The sequence below is a fragment of the Amaranthus tricolor genome, chromosome 3 (genome assembly GCF_026212465.1).
Source record: "Amaranthus tricolor cultivar Red isolate AtriRed21 chromosome 3, ASM2621246v1, whole genome shotgun sequence".
Lineage (NCBI taxonomy): Eukaryota > Viridiplantae > Streptophyta > Magnoliopsida > Caryophyllales > Amaranthaceae > Amaranthus > Amaranthus tricolor.
In genome coordinates this window covers 5,546,229-5,558,677 of record NC_080049.1, presented here as the reverse complement: position 1 = coordinate 5,558,677, position 12,449 = coordinate 5,546,229, and the positions used below count along the sequence as shown (strand labels likewise).

At 27.1% G+C, this 12,449-nt stretch overlaps 2 protein-coding genes across 2 annotated transcripts; both read left to right on the top strand.

Annotated features, from left to right (window-relative positions):
* Positions 1 to 830: 830 nt before the first annotated feature.
* LOC130807234 (transcription factor DUO1-like) lies at positions 831 to 3,351 on the top strand. The gene is made up of 3 exons (XM_057672376.1): positions 831 to 1,561; positions 2,070 to 2,298; positions 2,736 to 3,351. The coding sequence occupies exons 1-3, from the start codon at positions 1,263 to 1,265 to the stop codon at positions 3,210 to 3,212; spliced, it is 1,005 nt and encodes a 334-aa protein (XP_057528359.1). The 5' UTR covers positions 831 to 1,262; the 3' UTR covers positions 3,213 to 3,351.
* Positions 3,352 to 4,825: 1,474 nt separating this feature from the next.
* On the top strand, positions 4,826 to 8,935 carry LOC130808263 (WRKY transcription factor 42-like). Its single transcript, XM_057673745.1, has 6 exons — positions 4,826 to 5,005; positions 6,121 to 6,234; positions 6,393 to 6,463; positions 7,298 to 7,442; positions 7,691 to 7,813; positions 8,405 to 8,935. The coding sequence occupies exons 1-6, from the start codon at positions 4,826 to 4,828 to the stop codon at positions 8,933 to 8,935; spliced, it is 1,164 nt and encodes a 387-aa protein (XP_057529728.1).
* Positions 8,936 to 12,449: the final 3,514 nt, after the last annotated feature.

Below are 12,449 nucleotides of genomic sequence, written 5' to 3'. Positions count from 1 at the left end.
GTTTATTTTTTTAAATTATTTCAATGTTCTTGATGATTATGATGATAAATTATGTTTGAATATTTTTTTTATGTTTGATTTCGAGCTATGGAGTACATTATCATCTTCAATATGTTTTTTCTTGTTATTTCATGATGTTTATATTTTTTTTAAATGTTTTTTTTAATATTTCAGGAACAATCAAAAAGTCAAAGACCCACGATCTATGAAATATTTACACGAACGACATGAAAATAAAAATAGATTTAATGAGTATACTAAAAATAAATTATACACATGTGAGATTACGTTGGTATCATCTTAATCTATATATTTTTATTATATCTAATTTTTATAATTTTTTATAATGCATAGTTAATCAAAGAAATTAAAATTTATTCCAAACACAAGCAAAAAGTAAGGTGTGTAAATAAATAGAACGAATTTTTTTATTTATTGATTGATGATTAATTTATATATTCGTTGTGGGTTTCTCAATTTAAAAAGTAAAAAAAAAAAGTAAAAAGATTTAAATTAAATTAAAAATCAAAACGTTCGCATCAAGTAAAAAAAAGAAAATATTTGAAATAATGTGTGTAAGAGAGTGGGAGAAGTGGATAAATAAATAGAACAAATTTTTTTATTTATTTATTGATGATTAATTTATATATTCATTGTGGGTTTCTCAATTTAAAAAGTAAAAAAAAAAGTAAAAAGATTTAAATTAAATTAAAAATCAAAACGTTGGCATCAAGTAAAAAAAAGAAAATATTTGAAATAATGTGTGTAGAGAGTGGGAGAAGTGGATAAATAAATAGAACAAATTTTTTTATTTATTTATTGATGATTAATTTATATATTCATTGTGGGTTTCTCAATTTAAAAAGTAAAAAAAAAGTAAAAAGATTTAAATTAAATTAAAAATGAAAACGTTGGCATCAAGTAAAAAAAAGAAAATATTTGAAATAATGTGTGTAGAGAGTGGGAGAAGTGGATAAATAAATAGAACAAATTTTTTTATTTATTGATTGATGATTAATTTATATATTGGTTGTGTGTTTCTCAATTTAAAAAGTAAAAAAAAAAAAGTAAAAAGATTTAAATTAAATTAAAAATCAAAACGTTGGTATCAAGAAATAGAAGAAAATATTTGAAATAATGTGTTTAGAGAGTGGGAGAAGTGGGAACGTGGCAATAACCGTCACAAACTGAAATCCGACATATAAACAAATAAAACCGTTTAAATTAAACCTGAAGCAAAATTAAAAAATAAATTAAAGAGAATGAACATAGAGAAAGAGTGTTTAATGAAAGAAATGAGGAGCAGTAAGCGTTATTATTATCAAAACAACAGCCATAATTACAATATAAGTAGCAGTAGCAGCAGCAATGAAGGAGAAGGAAAAGAAACTGTTTTAAGAAAAGGGCCATGGAAGGAAGAAGAAGATCAAGTTTTACTTAAACATGTTCAGAAATATGGTCCCTGTAAATGGAGCTCCATTCGATCCAAAGGCCTTCTTCAACGAACTGGCAAGTCTTGTCGTCTTCGTTGGGTTAATAAACTCCGACCCAATCTGAAAAAGTAAGTTATATACTCTATCATTCACAATTTTTTGTAACATATTGTGTTGAACAATGTTAGATCAGTAATAGTTATAATGAAACGGATGACGAATGACGTTTAGGTATTTCCACACTTCTAAATTTGTGAATATTTTTAATCTGTAATTTAAAATATAGTTAATTGAAAGTTTGTTTGATACATATTAATAAAAAGATATTAAAAATTAAATTAATTTTTTTTTGAAAATACAGTAACATATTATAAAAGCAATAAAAACAGTTAAGATACATAAATAATGAAACAAGAGAGCACAGAGAGAGAAGGAGAGGCTACAGGAACGGAATTGAACTAATTGATACATTAATTGATACATTAAAATGGATAAAAATTTAACAATTTGAATTATTTTGGAACCGAAAAAGTATGTTGTTGATTGTGTACATAACATCTGTTTAGTTTCTTGATTGGTTAATTACTCGGATTTTTTTAATTAATATGATTTGATTTTGCGGCGGAAATAAAAAAGTGGGTGCAAATTTTCGAAAGAGGAAGAAAAAGTGGTGATAGAAATGCAGGTAGAAATAGGGAATAAATGGGCAAGAATTGCTACATATTTACCAGGAAGAACAGATAATGACGTCAAGAATTTTTGGAGTAGCAGGCAAAAAAGATTAGCAAGGCTTTTGGTGTCTGAAAATAATCCGCGTACTAAAAAGCGCAAATCTTCTGCTATTCATACTGCTAATTATTCTCGGGTATTTTTTTTTTTTTTTTTCTGTTTCAACCATTAATTGTTTCAAATATATTGGGTTTATTTCTTGATTATTTATATTAAGCAAGAAGAAATGATAAATATTCAAAATTTATACTTTTTCCTTTGATATGTTCATTTAGTATTTTTCTGGACCTATTATTTATAAGTGTACGTAATTATTTTTATCATGAATAGATCGAATCGAATCCTCTCAGTAAAAGAAAAAGAAGAAAAATGAAGAGAAAACCCTAGTTTTAATCTAAAACTTCTAAAAACTTAATTCATAATTTAAGATATTGATGCGTCTTACAAGTTACTTAGATCACAATTTCTATATATTAGAGCCAAAGACTAATTTTAAGTCTAGTGCCATCACAATTTCGATGTTCATGGTATCAACTAGTTCAATCATAGTAATTAATTTTGGTTTGTTTTTAGGTGCCCAAGAATTGTTCAACGGTGGGAGAAACATCCACAAATGTTCAATCTCAGATCATATCATATCCAGGTTCAACAGACAACAATTATCCATCTATTGAACCCAACAATGTTACTGATTGCCTCCAACCAATTCCCTTAAACCAGGAGTACACCGATACTAATTACCCAAACTTGTTTTTATCAGAAGAAGAAATATGTTTCCCTTCCATTCCCTACAACCAAACAGATCTTATGTTTGTACCAGAAACACAGGAAATCATAGATAGTCTTGATTACAGCTTTTTTTACCCCTTTGAATCCTCATATAGACCAGCAGCATTTGTTAATGATGGGACCCACTTTCCCCTATGTTCTTATGGAGGTGACCTAAGTGGTGAAACAACAACAGCAAGTTTGAAGACTGATAATCTTGGTATTACAAATTGCTTATGGGATGACTTCCCATCAGACATGTTTGATCATCAGTTCATATAGCCTTATACAAGCCCTTCTAGTTATTAACTAAGTAGATGATTAGGATTTAGTATTAAGCAACATTTTACTGATGTTCTCACTTAATGAATTATTTTTATAGCTTTAATTTGGTAGTTTAAGCTTTTCTAATGTACCCAAACAACGCTTTTGACTTGAATATGTTATGAAATTAGTTTTGTCATTATGGGTGGTTAATGCTAGTTGATTGGAAGTTTGTTCGTGCTATCTTAACAACCTTCTAATAAGATCACTCAAAATGCCAATGTGTCTTGCACGTAATAGTCCCTCAAATTCTCCAGTTTCTAGAGTAGAAGGACTCTAGAATGTTGGTGCTTTGTTCACGAAATCATGGTAATGACATTAGGAGAAGCTACGTATATGAGTTTGGAGTTTGGCCGCCTCAACAAAGTCAAAGGGTCATATTTATGACTTCATTGAACTTATGAATAGATACGGACACATGGATTTTTAGTGTCACAAATGTGGGTTTTACGAATTATTTCATGTGTACTACTTCTTCAATTGGTTGGATATATCTGCTTAATTCAATCGGTAAAGACATTAGGGGATATGATCAATTGTTATCATAACTTTGCAATAAGCATGATCAAGTTATTGTAAAATTATCATAATATATATTTCACTTGTCAAAGATACTACAAATCATCAGTTCTATTACACTTGAAATCGTGGCACAAGTGGAAATTCTCGTGGTTAGTATCAATGAGTTAATTTTATGTCAGATCATTTAACTTAGAAGATTGTTATTCATTCTATGTTCTTGCACAACATAGCGGACACCACATCTAACACTTTCATAATCGATTAATTATAAATATATACATTTATTTTCCATTATCTCACTCTTTAATTTGCCCTTTTTACTTCTCTTTTCTTAAATTTTAAATTTTTAATTAAATTTTAAAGTCTAATTAAAAATATTATTTTTAAAATTTGTAATTAAAAATTTTAAATATAGTAAATATTATTTGCGCGCTTAAAATAATGAGCTAGCCTATGAGCTGTCGCTCAAATAACGGTTATTTGTGAAGATAACAAATCACCCTTATGTGATAGAATTTGATAAGGTGAGAGTTTTGTTATTTTAATTTATTTTATTATAATTATTCTTTTTGTCTTTTTTTGGTGAGTTACAAATTACGATTATTAATTAGGTATTTTTGATTGTAAAGCGGCGCAGACAAACCATACTCTTTTAGCAATTTTCTAACTGCAGGCAGGACCGGCCCAGAGATTTTATATTGTACTTACATAACTGCGTAAACCCTAGAAATACAAATAAAATAGACCATTTAATTATGATAAAAGCAAATAAAACAAACCCTATAATTAGGAACTCATTTGGTACTTGATTTCGTTTTGACCGAGTCTTATGGTAACTAATAACCAATTAATTGTACTTTTTTCTCTGATTTTACTTTACTTTCTTTTTTTTGGACTCTTTTTTCTCTCTGTTTTGCTTATTTATTTTACTTGCGTGATTAAATTCAACACCGTCTTTGTTTTCTGTTCTTTCATCTCTTCCATTTTTTCTTATTTTTTTTTATTATTAGTCATTGTCTTAATTTTGAAGATCATTAAATACAACAGATATGGAATATCATCATACAATTACAAATGATGATCATGATAATAATAATAATAATAATCATAACATACCTAAACAAATAGATTTCTTTTCGCTCTCTAATTGTTCGTCTGAAGAAATATCAAAACAAGATAATAATATTACTACTTTCCAACACGATTATGATGATGATGATCATATCAATGTATGCAACTGTTTTTAATACTTAATTATTGTTTTTTATTTTTGTTATCGTTCATGATGATTTATGTAGCTTTTTTGTTTCATACTTCTTTTGTTTTCATTTGTTATCCGCATTTTATTTTTGATTGATTTCAATATAAATTTAAAAGTCAAATAATTTTAATTGTTAGTTTTCAAAATCTCTAAAAAAATTGATATATTTTGAAAGTACTTCTTTCGTTCTCTAATGTTCTTTCCATTTTATATATATATATTCTACTTTAAAAAGAGAAATTTATTTGATGTTTTTAAAACACATATAGAAGATAAAACATATCCATATGAGATCTCGTTAAATTCGTCTTAATGTATACATTTTTTATTATATATTTTTCATAATTTTTTATTTATATTTTTAGAGATATTAAGGTTTAAATTTGCTTTAAAAATTGTGCAATAAGTAAACGAAAAGAAATAAAGAAATGAGGGATTATATATATTAAGACGAATTTATCAAGATCTCAGATGAATATTTTTTTCAAATAAAACGATGAAAAATTATAGTCAAAGTTTATCATTAAAATTCGTAAATTATATTTGAGAATAACATATAAAAACAAAAAGAGTATTATAATGAATTATAGTCATGACTTAGGAAATTAGTTGTAATTTGTTATATATATATATATATATATATATATATATATATATATATATATATTGAACCGTTTAGTATTGGAGTAATAAATGAGTTACAATGGCAAAACATTAAACTAAATAAGCCTAATTAAAGATAAAAATTTGTATCTTTATAATAGGTTATGAGCTAAACATTTAACATGAATAGTCATGGCTATTAAACCTTTTTTCTATTGTAGGGTATGTGACTCATTTAGAGTTGTTTAAATGTGATCCGATCCAAAAATTCGAACCGAAATTAAAAGTTAATCGACCCGAAAATATATTTTTGTAGGTTTATCAAACCTACATTATCCGAACCGACATCTTTTGATAATTGATGAGTTTTTCTAAACCTTAAAATAAATAAAAATGACGTAGTAATACTTCATATTCTATATAGTAATACTTTTGATAATAGTTCTCTACTGATGAGTTGTATATTTTATGTGATGATAGACTAAATTAGAGCTTCGAGTTGCTCCAAGTATTGATTATATGGAGAAATCTGCTACTAATAATAGTGGAGGAGAAAATTTGAAGAGACAATATGAGAATAATCATACTGATGAGGTAATTAAGTATTTTTTTTTATTTTCATTATATATTGGATAAACAAAAATATTTTTAATGATTTTTTCTCTTTAATCTTTATATAAATAATGTCTAGTGTTTAGTTAAAATAATTAAAATGAAAATAATGCATTTAATTTCGTTGAAAAAATATGTAGGTTGTACTTCTGAAAGAGGAGATAGCACGACAAAGAGTCGAGAATCAAAATTTGAAGAATTTAGTTAATCAGTTAGTCAACACATGTGAAACCTCTGAAAGGGCGGAAATTAAAAGATTTCAACTCGATCAAAATAAATCCGAAAATGTCAACATTGAAATGGTAATTTTCTTATTTCTTTTTAAAATATGTATGCAGTAATTATAGACTTATATTAGATAAAAATATGAGGCGGCTATCCAAAGAACTAACATATTTCTTTTATGCTCGATCGAGCAGTCCATTATTCAGTCGACTCTTATTCTTTGTTTAATTTTTTTAATATGTTGTCTCTTGAATTTCCATTATGGTCGTCATCAACATATATATATATATATATAAATTATCAGGAATTTAAAGACGTTCCAGACGACTCTGCTAATGAAGAAACACTAAATCAGCAAAAGAGACCATTATTGGCTCCAAGGCAAGGAACTCTTAACTGTGCTTTGGTTAATATAATTACTGGTATTTAATTAAGTAACTCTAATTCATGAATAATTGTATAATAACGAAGTTTTAAAATTAATCACTATTATAAATATAATCAAACAAATATTATTTTATTAAATTTTAATATTTTAATATTAATATATTATTTTCAAGGTCATTACATTTAAGTATAATTAATACTTAGCTTCTGTTAAAATATTACTTTTCTAAAAGTTATTTGCTATTTCTAAAATATATATTTGGATTTTTTAAAAAATTAAACCAACGACCCATATTTTTCAAAAGTTATTTTCTATTTCTAAAATGTTTATTTCTAGAATATATATTTGCATAATTGATAAGTATAATAATTTTCTTTGAAAGCCAACAATGAAGAATTACTCTTAATTTATATTTATTGACTTGATTTACAGAGATAATGAGGACACAAATAAAATCTCCATTAAAGAGGATCACGGAACAACTGGTATGCAAACAGTCATAAATGCTGAAGAGCCTCATCAAAAAATCAAGAAAAAAGCTCGAGTGTGCTTTCGGGTTTCCTCAAAAGAAAATATGGTATTTTTTTCAAATCTTATTATTGCATACGTTTAATATATAAATAAATATTGTAAATTTATAGTGAAGTTAAATAATTAAACTTAATAAATAATAATATTCTTTCTTGAATTAAAATACTGCAGCTAAACTATCTGTTATATATATATACTCTAATATGTGTTTTTGATAAATTGTAGTATTATTTCCACTAATTATGTTTTATTTGATGTAAATTTTGATCGCTATAAATTTAATCAATATTGCAGATAACTGATGGATGCCATTGGAGGAAATATGGTCAAAAAATGGCAAAAGGAAATCCATATCCACGAGCATACTATCGTTGTACCATGGGAACTTCTTGCCCCGTTCATAAACAGGCACGCAAAGTTTTTTCTAATCTGATCACTTTAAATTTTTATATATAATTTAATTTTACGTTGGATATTCCTTAATAGGCTACTTGTTTAGGACCCATAAAATGCATAAAATATGTATAAACTTTTACATATTTAGCTTTAATAAAAAATAATGATTTTTTTTTTAATTTTTAAACATATTCCATCAGATAAAAAATTGTTGGACGCACCAATGTTGACTAATACACATTATTATAATGCTGTTATCTATAACTTAAACTCGTATAAATTGGTTTTAGGCTTTTTTCCAAAAGTCTTCATACTAATTTGGAAACTTATCGCTTATTATCTTTATTTATGAGGCCAGATATGCCATTGAAGAAATTATGCTTATGACATAAATCAACTGGATGAAAATTCTCCCTTTTAGACAAAACTTGAAGCACAACAAATACTCAAATTACATGTCAACTAATGATATACAAACTTAATGATAACTTATCATTTAATTTGATTGTAAATTTTGGTATTTTTTTAAAAATAATATAGTAGGTAAATTTTACTTTATTTGTAACATTAATATTATTTTAAAATTAAAGCATCTCATTGTAATATTAATAGGTACAAAGATGTCCAGAAGACGAAAGCATTCTCATGACAACGTACGAGGGACAACACAACCATCCGTTACCTACCGTTGCTCAACCCATGGCTAATACAATATCATCTGCAATCTCAATGCTATTAACTGGCGAAAACACGTCAAGTTCATTCGATCAATTTCTTACCCCAACCATATTGTCACCCAATGATGCTCTTCCCGGCCTACCAGGCGTAGCCACAATCTCAGCATCGACTCCATATCCTACTATTATATTAGACTTCACTAAACAAGTAAACTCGCAATCGACAACACAAGATAGTATGGGCTTGATGAAATTTATGCAACAACTCTTAGGCCAAAGTCCCCAAGGTAATACTAATTTGCCTATTGTTGACCTAATAAGTGTTATTAAGATGGCTTTGGAATCAGATCCCAATTTAATCTCCGTATTAGCATCAAGCATTGCCTCGACAATTAAGGCACATTTTGAAGGTAAAAAAGAAGATAGTATGGGGGATATTAGTGAGAATGCTATGGGTGAGAATTAGCTGAGAATACTAACAATAACGTGTCTAATTTTACAATTAAATATAATGCATAGTTAATACTTATAGTTTTATTTTTTTTTTTTTGGATTTTTTGGTTGTAGTTTAAATATCTTTTTGATATGATTTTGTAGTTTAGTTCAGTTTTCCTTTTGATATGACATATAAAAATTGACATAAATAATATTAGAGAAAATATTAGTTATGTGATTAATTTTTATATTTTATCCTCATTTTTGCTATCGTTTTCACTGAATTTGAGTCTTGAATTTGCCACTACGATTAAATCCAACATTACAATAAGTTATATAATATAAATTATAATCATCGGTTATATCATGAGTTATATTTGAAATAAAAAAATTTTGGTGGAGCACCAATTTCGTATACATACAACTTTTACATTTAAATCTTGTGAGACATGAGCTCACAAATTAATACATATGTACGTTTATTGAGTATGTTCAAATTTTTATATCAAACTATAGTATTGAAAGATCTCTATTCATATTTGTAAATTTAAGGTTTTTGAAATTAAAGTTGAAATTATTTACAGCAACTTATGATGTATGGCTTGTTAACATAACATTACAATAAGCATCATTAACTATGTCATTTCGTGGATGCTGGTGCTCGTAATCTATCTAATAATATGTACTATGTCTTTTCCATGATATAAGATGTATCATCCTCAAACAAATTACCTTTTCAAGTGGTATTAGGTATGAATTGATTTTGTGAAAAAACAATTGGAATAAAACAAATATGCGATGTGTAAAACATATAATACCAACAACCAGACATAATATTGAGGATGAAAAAAAATATAATATTACCTCATGTGTCGATCACTATTGCACGAGTTTGCAAGCTATTGTACTTTATTAGTACAATCTCATGTATAACTGTATTCGTAAAACTGGAGAACAAAATTTCTCGATCCTAATGTACCAAGCATTAACTAGAAAGATGCATTTTCAAACTAACCCCAAAATAGCTCGAAACTGATCCAACTCGAAACCCGATCAAACGACCATCTTTCCAGTTACGCTCAATCGATTATATCTCGAGTTATGCACAACTAATAATTATAAAAATTTGATATTATGAAAATATATATCGAGACGATCAATAAAACAAGATCCCACATGGCTATGTTTTTTTATATACTAGCCGTAATTGCAAAATAAGAAATGCTTAAAATGGGCTTGGGTGCAACTAAATAAAATACTCCCTCCACGCCATTTTAATTGTCACATTTCCTTATTTCGCAAAACCATATCAATTGTCACATTTCTATTTTTTTTAATTTTTTTTTTTACCTAAATATCCTTAATTCACACAAGTAATTACGAATATACCCCCATATACCTTACTTACCCAATTACCTTTCACTACTTACTCTTCACTAATTACCCTTTACTACTTATCCAATTAATGGACCCATACTATCCTTAATAACCGTGCCCAAGCAAATGGGACAATTATATTGGTGTGGAGGGAGTGTTAATTAAGATATAAGTGATAATAAGAGAGCGATTAATGAGGAACTCATTTGGTACTTGACTTCATTTCTGAACGAGTCTTATGGTAACTAACAACCAATAACATTCACTTTCTTACCAGTTTTACTTTCACTTTAACTGAATTACATGTTTTTAGCTATTTTTAGACATGTAATTTGACTTCACCTTCTTTTTGGGACTCTTTTTTCTCTCTTAATTTACTTTCGTACTTAAATTCAACATTATATATTCCATTGTCTCCTCTCTCTTTTCTTTTCTATTTATTTCGCTTCCATTTTTCTAATATTTTTATTATTATTCGTCTGAATCGTTAAGATCATCATTAAATTCAACAGATATGGAATATCATCATACAGTTACAAATCATGATGATGATGATGATGATAATCATCACAGCGGCTATGATTTTTTGTCGGAAGAAATATTAAAAATCGACGATATTACTACTATCCAACACAATTATGGTGATCATGATCATATCAATGTATGTAACTGTTTTTAATACTTAATTATTAGTTTTTTTTGCTATTGTTCATGATGATTTGGTTTGTATCAAATTCTATGTGATATATAGCTATTTGTTTCATATTATTAAAGTGGATTTTAGTCAATACATAAATTGCTGTGAAACATGGTCCTTCCGAGAGACGCACTATATAGGTTATAGTCTAATTAATACTTTAAACTATTCATTTTAGGTATCCTATTTACTTTTGGACATTATTCATCTATCACTCTAAATTGTATTTTATTATTAATCTATAATTTAAAACATAGTTATGTAGGATCTTGTTTGATTATCAACTTTTTAAAATTTTTAATTATGCAATTAGATTTAATAAGAATTAAATAAATGCATTGGATAGAGTGTATAAAATAAATGGAACAAAAAATAAAAATATGGACTTCTTGTTTTAAAAAGAGACGATATCTCATGAAAAGGAAAATAATAGTAGTCAATGCAATTTTTTTATGAGAAATTCTATGTGGTAAATCTTATTTTGTTGAAATGAGAGTGCTAGTATTTTTCAAAAGTTTTTTCCACCATCAAATTAACATTTGTATGTCATAATCATCAAAAGAACATTTGTATTTTCGTTAACTTTTTTTTTCATTAATATCGATTGTTCTTCAAACTTCACCTCAGCAAACCCTAAAATTTAAATCCGCCACTCTTCGACCCAAATCTCACGTTCTAATTTGGGGATTGTCTTTCTTTCATCACTCTGAGTGACACCCAACATCCAATTCCAAACCCAGAATCATCAATTCATTTTCGTCCCCAATTTCTTCTCTCTTTTTTTTTCACTTAATAAACCTAATTTCATCTTCACTAATTCAATTTTGAAGTTGATTAATTTTTCTATATTATGAAGGATCGACCGCAATCATCTGTGTACGTACGTGCCGCCGCATCAGAGGCTTCAGTTTAATTCCAAGATAGAGTCTAATCATAATCTAGTTTGATATTTGTTTGATTTTAAAAGCTTCCATTACAAGTTTTTCTCCCCACTATCTATTAAAATAATCTAGAAAAATCTAGAATTTTAATTAAATATAAAAATATCTAAATTAAAAAATTAAAAAATAAAAATATCTAAGATAATATAATAGAAGATCCTAGAAAAAGTAATTAAAAAATAAAAATATCTAAGATATTTTAGTAAACTTATAACAAAACTCAACACTATAAATACCATGTAATCAATTTTTTGGTAATGAAGAACAATATCCATTTTACATATTCACTCATCTTTCTCTCCAAATAAATCCATTCACAGTTTTACCATCTAAATTTTCCTACATTTGGTATCAAGAGCTAATTAAAACCAAGACCTCCAAACAACCTAAACACATTAACCAACATACTCCACAATAAAATAAACCTCTAACCACAAAATAAAAAATGACCTCAACCATTAATTACCCCCAAGTTAATTGGGTTCCTACATTTAAGGGAGAAAAATATGAACAATAGGCTATGCAAATGA